The following is an 11,199-nucleotide window of genomic DNA, read 5'->3' on the forward strand; positions in this document are numbered from 1 at the left end:
TCCAATGTGGACAGAAACAGTAACAAAACAGTATTTGTTTTCTGGAATTGGGAAGATTTAGAACCTATTTTAGGTTTTTAATGTTCTTTTTGTCTTTCCGTTCTGCTGACACCCATTCTCCTCCTTTCTTCTCCAGGCGTCACAAGAAAAGAAAGGTGTCTAATGTCTACTGGGGTCAAATACAGCAATAAAAGCCTGACAGCAGTATTTACTTTTACCCTCTGCATCTAAAACAAAAGGTTGCATTTCATATGTTTTTGACAACAGAAAAGAAATACCTTCATAAGCCAGGTTGTCCTGCTGCTATTAAACAGGATGGACGAGGTTGCGATTGCAGTGAGGCTGGCAGTGTGGGTTCCACCAATGCTCATAGAATTGTTCCTCTGATCTCTGCTCCAGACGCTGGAGATACAGCATATACTCCTATAAAACACAGAACAGGCATGGTGTCATGCTTTTATCTAAACCGTACTTTAATACTTTTGTTTCTATTGCTCTGCATAAAGTCAGATGGGGAAAGTATGGCATATGGGTCAGACATCAATGAGATGCCACGGTTGGCCTTGTTACAGTGCTACATCAAGAACACAAACCTTTCGGACATCACAGTTAGGGTTGCCACCTGTCCAGGATTCACCTGGACAGGCCGGGTTTTGAATGCTGTGTTCGGGTTTCATGGCAGCAGAAACCCGGACACAAGATGTCAGGCAGACAGAGGCAACCAAAATTAAGATAAGGGCTACTGCCCCCCACTGAAAATAGTCTCTACTGTGATATTTACAAATGAATGGGCGGCACTGTTTACATTTGAACAAGCCGCGACTCATTCTCCCACAAAAATGACCGTGCGCTGCTGGAGTGTTGCGCTTGAAGAAAAGGTGGCAACCCTAATCACAGTTCCAGTCAAAGTGCTGCAAATGAGGTGACTGCCAACAAGAGTTGAAAAGGTCAGTCATCCCAAAAGTCATTAGATGAAGAAACCTTGTGGTCTGAGTCAGCCCCTGGCTTTTTCAATGTCTTGGATACTCCAACAGTGAAATCTTAAAGGGTTATTCACAAAGCTGCTGAAGGCAGCCGAGTGAATAACCGAGCCGAAGTGAACAGAGCCGAACGCTGTTCGACTATTAACTTTAGCTAAGTACGGCTGATTTCAGCCGTACATCGGCTGAAATTAGCCGTACATCGGCTTGCTTCGGCTGGCTCCGGAGCCGAAGTGCAGAAGGAGTTCGAATCAGCCGATCCAACATTGGCTGAGCCGAAGCGCGGGCAGCTCCCTCGCTGCTGTTCGCTCCTATTCACATAGGGGTCGAACGGCAATGAGTGAATAGCCGAATGCCGCTTGGCTATTCTGCTCGGTACCTCCGTGGTACTGAGCAGAATGGGAAATCAATGAAAAAAGTTGTCGAAAAAAAAAATCGTTGAAAATTTTTTTTTTTTAAATGTAAATAAATATTACATTTAAAAAAAATAAAGATTATTCAAAAAATAATAAAACTGCTAGCTCCGCCCAACTGTTTCCTATTGGCAGGGACGCTATGGGTGTCACTTCGGCTCAGTCGAGCCGAAGCATATGCCTTGGGCTCGGCTGAGCTGCTCGGCTGCCTTGGGGAGCTGTATGGGCTTTAGAGAATAGCCCATACAGCAGTCGAACCGAAGGGCTCCGGCGGCCGAAGCTAGCCGAAGGATCTGCCGGAGCTACGGCGGATCCTTCAGCTAGCTTTGTGAATAACCCTCTTAGAGTTCTTGGTGTTTCTGTCCATGTTTGTGTGTTCCAACTTCATCTGTTACATGCCTCGTAATATAAAATACATAATACATCCAGCAGTCAGAATGGGAGCCACTCACAATGGCCATAAGTGGTGTACACACCCAGGAACTAGCCAAATGAGTATCTGAGAAATTTAAGAAACCGTTGTTTAACTTCCTAGCGTCTACCAAACACTGTAAGATCAGATTTAGGTGGACTGACCCTTTAAATGAAAAATCTCAAATACATATTTGTTGCATAGCTAACATCATAGCTTTCAGGTGGACACTTTTAATCAGGTTGAATTGAAAAGGAACCATTGAGCAGGTTGAAAAATTTTTCACAAAGTTGATGTGTATCTCACTATTTTACTCATCAGTTAGATTGGCACCTCAGGTAAGCAACACACAGGCACCCTGCCATCCACATGATGTAAAAGAAAATGTGGTTCATCAGACCAGGCCACCTTCTTCCAGTGCTCTGTGATCCAGTTCTGATGCTCACATTCCTATTGTAGGCACTTTTGACAGTGGAAACAGGTCAGAATTGGCACCCTGACCTGTCTGCGGCTAAGCAGTCCCATACGCAACAAACTGCGATGCACTGTTGCACTGTGTGTTCAGGCACCTCTCTAATGGAAATAGCAATAACTTTTTCAGCAATTTGAGCTACAGTAGTTCTTCTATTGCATCATACTACACGGGCCAGCTTTTGCTCCCCACTTGCATCAATGAGCCTTGGCCACCCATGACCCTGTCGCCGGTTCATTGGTTTTCCTTCCTTGGCCCACTTTTGGTAGGTCCTGACCACTTCAGACTGGAAACATCCCACAAGAGCTAAAGTTTTGGAGCTGTTCTGACCCAGGCGTCTAGCCGTCACAATTTGGTCCTTCTCAAAGTCGCTCAAATGCTTACACTTGGCCATTTTTTTCTGCTTCCAACCCAACAACTTCAGGGACCAAATGTTCACTTATTGCCTAATATATTCCACCCACTTCCAGATGCCATTGCAATGAGATAATCAATGTTATTCACTTCACCTCTCAGAGGTCATATACAGTATACATTATATATATACACAGGTATGTATATACACACACACACACACACACACGCACAAGGTGTTTTCAGATAGGTCAGATCTGTCTCATTGACTTGCATAGAAAGAGAACAAGTAAAACACAGCCATTGAAACGCAGCACGCATATATAAAAAGCTAATATGGTATGCTCATATTGTCAAACTAAAAACAGAAAGAAGGATATTAAAACATGAATCCATATGTTAAGTTGATCATATGTACATATCTAAAAAAAAACAAAAAAAAACCTGTAAAGAGAATATAGTTCCCCTTTAAAAGGATGCTGGTGCTGTGGTTATACCTCCACAGAGTCTACTAGCTTTGCGGCTCTGGACACCGGCCTTGAATGAATCATCCTTGATGATGTTAAGCAAAAAAAAGAAAAAACCTCCTACAACTTCCTCAGGAAAACTTGCCATTTGCAGCCTGACTCATAGATTTAAAATCTCACAGCTTCTAATTACCATTTAAAATCCTACTCATCAGCCATCGCAGATCTTATTTCTTGCTAGGGTTGCCATTTCGAGGCTCATTTTGCTGACGCATCTTGCGATGACAAGTTAAGGAAGACCAATAAGCGTGGTGGGCAATGCAGTCACAGCTCAGGGTGACAAGTGTTACGCAGATCCAAACGTCACATTGTATCAGGCTGCACGCAGTACTGATCTCACCTACATCATCTCATTAATGAAAGGAGTATAATGCAATGACATGCTCCCATGCTGCCACCGCCACATGACGTGTAGTTGACAAGGTCCTTGCAATGCACGTCTTTAAATCCATGAAAGTGAAATGTCATCCCGTACATAAGTATCAATCAGCACCTACACCCCCCCTTACCGCGCCACGTCTTGAATATTGCTGAAAAAGTTTTGTTACACATTATATTGCTTGAAGCTTCTGGTGGTTATATTAGAAACATTGCAAACAGTATGACAGAAATAACTCTAACAGGCTTTTTTCCCTGTTGCCAGACTTTTCATTTTATCAACAGTCTTCCCATAAGATTATATGTGTATTTAAAGCAGACCCATGCATCCTTTTACTAAAAATCACATCAGTATGCTGATATGAAATCATCTTACTCATTAGTTAAACAGTTTTTTGCTTTACAGTACTTGCAATGACTGTTTTTCAACTTCCTGGCTGAGTGAGGCACTGGTGATGTAGCCCTGGTCTGGTTGAGTGAGGCACTGGTGATGTAGCCCTTTTCTGGTTGAGTGAGCCACGGGTGATGTAGCCCTGGTCTGGTTGAGTGAGACACTATGATGTAGCTCTGGTCTGGTTGAGTGATGCACTGGTGATGTAGCCCTGGTCTGGTTGAGTGAGGCACTGGTGATGTAGCACTGGTCTGGTTGAGTGATGCACTGGTGATGTAGCCCTGGTCTGGTTGAGTGAGGCACTGTTGATGTAGTCCTGGTCTGGTTGAGTGAGGCACTGGTGATGTAGCCCTGGCCCTCACACAATCAACCGAGTAAGGTTACATCACCAGTACCTTCCTGGGAAATCTCACCTGTAAACTGTAAAATTTTGCAAGATCCCAGGGGAAAACCATTTTATTCCCCCTGAGATGATATGCACTGTCACATGTTCCAGGAAGCAGACCCAGAGGTCCAGGAAGTAATGGGAAATGGAGAAAAAAAAAGGTATACAAGGATAAAACATCTGCAATTCTCTATAAGTATCTGTTTGTACGCTGCCATTACTAAACATTTCTAAGGGTGCCTTTGTTGTTATTTTTAGAATAAGGGTGAAGTTCCTTTTTTAACATACCGCATTTCATGCATGTTTTTTACCTATAAAAGTGATGGGGTGGCAACAATGCTGCATTGCTCCTGAGTTCAGAGCAGAGTTGTAACTCTCATGTAGGTTGTGCTGCTTGGACTAAAGTGGGATGTTGCAGGAGGTGTGGCTATCAGCATTGTCACTGCTGATTCACAAGCCTGCATCTTGTCAATCAGCACCTGGCCACACCTAGTCCTGCCCACTGCTTTCTGAATTGGTGGCCCTGCCTCTGTTCCTGAATCCCTCCCACTGTGAGCTGCAGTGTCTGGGAGGAAGAACATGAGACACAAATGAAGGCAGATTTGATTCAGTTCAGGATTAAGGTAAAGGAAGTGTTTTTTTTCACTTTCTGAGGCTTGTGCATCACATAGTAACTGGATTTGGTACTTGTTTAGACTGTCATACAAAAGCCTTTAGTTGTACTTTTAAGTTGATCTCTTTTAAGTGTGTAAAAAGAAAACGAAAACTACATTTTTTTCTATAACAATTCCATATTACTAAAATAAAATCAATGTTGAAGTAGCGAACAAAAGAATTGCTCTCTGTAGCCATTGTGTTACTAAGCAAAAATAAATTGCACTCAAAGTTCTGTGCACAGTCTCATGTCCCGAAACTAGCAAGCTTGTCTCTGGTTGCAACTTGCAAATGACAGGATCGCTTAGGGCTCATGCACATGGGCGTATTTAAATATCCCGATCTACGCTCAATCTTTCTGCTATAGGTCAAAAGTGGGTGTTTAGGTTTATAATTACGCATACGGCGTTTAGAGGCATATGCATGTAAACTCTCTTGGCAAGAATATTGATTTATAAAACTAGTCACTTGATTTAATGTATTCTTATATGCGTGCGTTTACACCAGTTTACGCATGGATGCTTGTAAATTATACCAGTAAGCTCCTCTCCAAAGACAGACTTGGAGTTTATTTTTTTATGCCCCTAAACACTGCTCTAAAACACGGATCTAAATGACACAACGTACATGGACATTGCGACTGAAACAGAGTTGCATTAAAAAAAATTAGGGATGTTCAGATACCAGCGCGGATACTTGGCATTTTCATGAGAACTACCAGGGTAGCAGCGGTTGCAGCTGGGACCTGGCTCTGGCACTCCACCACTGTCCTGAAATCATTAGTCTGTATTGTTTTAGAAAAACTGTCACATGACAATAAACGAAAATGTATCCGTACTTGTACTTGCAAAAATGGTATCAGTGCATCCCTTATAAATATTTATGACAAAAAATCATACAATAAATCAGAGATGTACAAATCCCTGGAGCTACGTATGCTCCTTACAAATGACAGCTGCCTCCTAACTTTTGAATTTTTGTCTAGTCTAGTCTTGGAGCTGGAAAAGTATCTGTACTTGAACTTGATATCTGAACATCCCTAAAAAAAAATAATGAAAAATGCCTCTAAAAGTGGTGTTGTAAGAGTCCACGGCTTACTACGCATGCGCCAATGGCGCGTTGCCGCAAGAGGAAATCCGCGCCAACTGTGCATGCGCCAAAGACGCGTCAGTGCGCCAACCCGTGCATGCGCAGAAGACCTGATGGAAAAAGCCAGGAAAATGCCCAGGAGGCGCACCGGAAGTGACCTCAACCTGATGGAAAAAGGCGGGAAAATGCCCAGGAGGCGCACAGGAAGTGACCTCAAACTTCAATCATCACTTCCCTATAATAGCCCAGCCCAGACACTGCCAAATTGCTGGATTATCTTCAGTCCCCCCTTGTTCCTGTGCTAGTGTGTGATCTGTCTGAACTTGTTGTGACCTGGAAACCTCTTTGACTACTCTGCTGCCTGCCATTGACCTCGGATTTGTACCTTGACCATTCTACTTATTTGCCCCTTTTGTACTCAGCTGCCAGATTGGAACCGACCCCGGCTTGGATCTCGACCATTCTTCTGATTAACCCTTGTGTACTTCGTTGCCAGAGTGGACTTGACCTCGGCTCGGATCTTGGACTAAGACTTGCACGGTGCTCCGCACCCCATGCACCCGTGCCACTCAGTGTCCACCAAGTCTCTGTCTCCATCTCCAAAGACTTCAAGGACCCGAGGTGCAAGGGAGGCCACACCACTACTTCGGTCTCACCTCAGGTACGTGGCTCCCGTGACAGGTGTGTTTTCTGCTTGCATGAGACCTATAAGAGCAGGAAGAACATTCACCTTCTCCATTAGCATTGCTCCCTCATTCATTGAACCAGTGTTTTGGCCACCGAAGGAGCAACACCATGGAAGCAGGTAAGTGCCCCCTCTAGCGATCCTGTTGCTGGCAACTTCCTGTCGCCAGCAACCAAAGTCCTAATGTAACATAGCCCTTAGTCACCGCAGTGACATCTGTGTCCTTCCAATTTTTTCCTCCAAATACTGAAATGACTGGACTCCATGTCAGTCTATGGGGAATCAGATGTAAATGGACATGTGTCAGTTTACATCCGATTATCTCCAATCCTGCATGATCAGGTCCGGCGAGATGGAACACTGTTCTGTTTGTCTTCCTGGACCTGGCCAGAGGCGGGGGCAATAAGTTGTAAACAGGCACCTGTTCATTTAGAGCCGGTGTTCTATCGAAAGCTCCAACTCGTCGAAATCTCCAACTACCTCACTGTCAGATACTTACAAGTTGGAGATTTCGACCAGACGGCGTTAGACATAGTTACATAGTTACATAGTATTTGAGGCTGAATAAAGACATTAGTCCATCAAGTCCAACCTATTAGGATCTCATTCTAGGAGTACCCGTACCCCTGTATATTACGGTCCCTTAAGAAATCGTCCAAAAGTTTCTTGAACAATTCCACATTATTTGCTGAAATCACCGCCTGTGGCAGTGAGTTCCAGACCCTAAATGCGCCAATGGCGCGTTGCCGCAAGAGGAAATCCGCGCCAACTGTGCATGCGCCAAAGACGCGTCAGTGCGCCAACCCGTGCATGCGCAGAAGACCTGATGGAAAAAGCCAGGAAAATGCCCAGGAGGCGCACCGGAAGTGACCTCAACCTGATGGAAAAAGGCGGGAAAATGCCCAGGAGGCGCACAGGAAGTGACCTCAAACTTCAATCATCACTTCCCTATAATAGCCCAGCCCAGACACTGCCAAATTGCTGGATTATCTTCAGTCCCCCCTTGTTCCTGTGCTAGTGTGTGATCTGTCTGAACTTGTTGTGACCTGGAAACCTCTTTGACTACTCTGCTGCCTGCCATTGACCTCGGATTTGTACCTTGACCATTCTACTTATTTGCCCCTTTTGTACTCAGCTGCCAGATTGGAACCGACCCCGGCTTGGATCTCGACCATTCTTCTGATTAACCCTTGTGTACTTCGTTGCCAGAGTGGACTTGACCTCGGCTCGGATCTTGGACTAAGACTTGCACGGTGCTCCGCACCCCATGCACCCGTGCCACTCAGTGTCCACCAAGTCTCTGTCTCCATCTCCAAAGACTTCAAGGACCCGAGGTGCAAGGGAGGCCACACCACTACTTCGGTCTCACCTCAGGTACGTGGCTCCCGTGACAGGTGTGTTTTCTGCTTGCATGAGACCTATAAGAGCAGGAAGAACATTCACCTTCTCCATTAGCATTGCTCCCTCATTCATTGAACCAGTGTTTTGGCCACCGAAGGAGCAACACCATGGAAGCAGGTAAGTGCCCCCTCTAGCGATCCTGTTGCTGGCAACTTCCTGTCGCCAGCAACCAAAGTCCTAATGTAACATAGCCCTTAGTCACCGCAGTGACATCTGTGTCCTTCCAATTTTTTCCTCCAAATACTGAAATGACTGGACTCCATGTCAGTCTATGGGGAATCAGATGTAAATGGACATGTGTCAGTTTACATCCGATTATCTCCAATCCTGCATGATCAGGTCCGGCGAGATGGAACACTGTTCTGTTTGTCTTCCTGGACCTGGCCAGAGGCGGGGGCAATAAGTTGTAAACAGGCACCTGTTCATTTAGAGCCGGTGTTCTATCGAAAGCTCCAACTCGTCGAAATCTCCAACTACCTCACTGTCAGATACTTACAAGTTGGAGATTTCGACCAGACGGCGTTAGACATAGTTACATAGTTACATAGTATTTGAGGCTGAATAAAGACATTACCGCAAAACAAATACTGACGGAGCTCTGTACATTTTAACAATATTCAGCAGGTGGCAAACTCGACGAGTATTCTGAAAACGTTATGCGCACCGCAACTGTACAGAGCTCCCGTCTTTCTGAGCACCGGAAGTGAGGTAGTTGGAGCTCGATAGAACGCTGGCCATGCATAGACTTGCATTGAGCATCCGATCGGGTCCACCTAAAAACTGAAAGGCGGACCTGATCGGAACGCCCGTGTGAAAGGGGCCTTACAGCAGAATTCGGTGCCAGCTACATAATCTGCAACCTCAGTAGATACTTACGTTATCCGATGCAACAGCCGATGATCAAAACACATCAGTGTCTTGTACGTATTACAGACAGAAACTCTGTAGTCAGCTACAAAATTTACCTGAGAGAATAAAATTATAATTTTGTCTTTTTATTTACTTGTTACAGATCTGTTATAAAGTTACTATGTGACCTGGTCCTAAGTAGAAATATACATTTACTGTATCATTTAATTGTAAAGCTATACTGCCATCTTGTGGACTTTAATGAAAGTGTTACTGTATTGCTGCTGAGGTTGAAATATGAGGGCTGCCATTGTAGACCCTTCTTCAAGACGTGCTACCTGACAGGCTGTTATGCCGATCCTTTGGCATCAATGCTTCCGAGTCACTGACCTAGAACAAGTGTGAAGGTCAGACAAAAGTCAGAGGTTTTGATATGGAGACTTGTTCTCGCTTGGTGATTGTAAATTTGAAGCAAGAGGGTCAAAATGACAGTAGGGCAACTAGCATTTTTAGAAGTCATCAGTGACAATTTTCATTTTTTATGGCAGGTTTTCTTTAGGGTCCATTTACACCTTTGCACAATAACACATGAACATGGACCAGCTATTGTTTTAAGGAAGAACTCCAGACACATGAAATCTTAACCTTTGCAATGGGGCTATCCACGCACTGCGAGGGATAAGTGCTCATTTTGGTCTAGGGTGTAAAATAAAAAAAGATATACTCACCTGATCCTTGATCCCGCCTTGGCATCCTCACTCGCTAAGAAGCCGCCAATTTGATATCCAATTACAGTGACAGGTCCACTCTATGGAGACATCAGGGGTTCCTAAGACCCCTAATATCACCTATGAACCCCCAAAGAAGCTGATGGAGAAGACAGCTGAATGCGGAAGTGATGTAATAATTATCACTGCCTGCAATCACATAACTGGGAGAACAGAGGGAGATCGTTTACTGATCTCCCTCTGTTCCCCTTGCACAGAGCCACAATGCCGGTCCCTGGCCCGCATGGAACACAGGGAGCCCAGGATCGCAGCAGTGGCGGAGGAGGGGGGGGCGCACAAAGGTGCCACATACAATCGATCGGGCGTCTCCACAGATTCACTGTTTCAAATTTTGACAGTTTTGCGCTCGTGTACGCCAGGCAGCGCGCAGGAGCGGGCATAAAGAACGTTTTAAGATGCCCACCCGCATCTAGAAGGCTCCCGTCTGGCTGTATTTCCTACGTTCGGCGGATGGGAGGTAGTTAAATGGTACTAGTTCCGTTGATGATTGATGTGCTTTTTTTTTTCCCAATACAAATTATAGGGCCTATTGATCAAAATGACAGAACATAATAATGCATCATTGTTAATAACACACAGAAAAATGGTGTAAATCCAGCAGTGCCAGATTCCAATTGTATACTACAAACGCTAAAGAGAGATTTGCAATCACTGAAATGAACCAAAATAGTTAATTGCTGAAGGGGCAGGACAGGAATTAGAGATATAAGGATCCAAGTGCAAGAAACCTGCAATGAAAAAAAAAAAAGTATTGTTATTAAAATTACCCTCATTGGCTCATCAGGGTGTCCAGCTTTCCTCTCCCTCTCTGAGCGCTTTGTTCGCAGAATCTGTTTGGCTTGCTTTTCTTGCACAATTGGCGAGGCATCTGAAAAACAAATGCAACAGAAAGCTTAGACTCTGACTCCAGCCTGACTCCCCCACTTCCACCCTTCTGGTTTAGGCGAGTGACATAACCCCCAAGCTGCCTGCAGGCTCCTGTTATACTCACATAATACATCACTAGAGGGTTTGGGGCAATCCACAGCACATGCACCACAGCGTGACATCAGGGAAGCTGGCTGGTTCAGCTAGTCTCCAATGGCATGCTGTAGTTCATGTGTGTCCTCAGGGGGCTGACTGCAAGAATGAGGAAGAGGCAGCTAGCCCCCAGTAATGTCAGAGAAGAAGATGACAGAGCAGGACCTTTTGCAGAAGGGTGGATCACTACAGAATACCGCCGGATTTGCTGGGTGTATGAGTATGTTTAATTAGCATAATCCAACAAACCAGGTAAAGGGGGAGGGGGGGGGGGGGGGATGCAAGTTTTTAAGTTTGCATAGAGTAGGGAACAGTAAACATTTGTGTCAGATATGTATTTCTGTCTGTGACTCTTGGGAGAGATTTTTCCTCAATTCTTGTCCCTGTGACTCCCATACAAG

General features: G+C 44.8%; 1 protein-coding gene across 1 annotated transcript in view; it reads right to left on the reverse strand.

The window, feature by feature from the left end:
- Window positions 1-292: 292 nt before the first annotated feature.
- CUNH17orf67 (chromosome unknown C17orf67 homolog) overlaps window positions 293-11,199 on the reverse strand; it is a 14,788-nt gene continuing 3,881 nt past the window's right edge. The window contains exons 2-3 of the mRNA XM_018554096.1: window positions 10,546-10,646; window positions 293-423 (exon numbers count right to left, since the gene is read on the reverse strand). Of these exons, the coding sequence (XP_018409598.1) occupies window positions 307-423; window positions 10,546-10,646 (218 nt within the window). The 3' untranslated portion in view covers window positions 293-306. The remainder of the gene's footprint in view (window positions 424-10,545; window positions 10,647-11,199) is intronic.

This window comes from Nanorana parkeri, unplaced genomic scaffold (genome assembly GCF_000935625.1).
Source record: "Nanorana parkeri isolate BGI_ZX_2015 unplaced genomic scaffold, ASM93562v1 scaffold141, whole genome shotgun sequence".
In the NCBI taxonomy this organism is placed as follows: Eukaryota; Metazoa; Chordata; class Amphibia; order Anura; family Dicroglossidae; genus Nanorana; species Nanorana parkeri.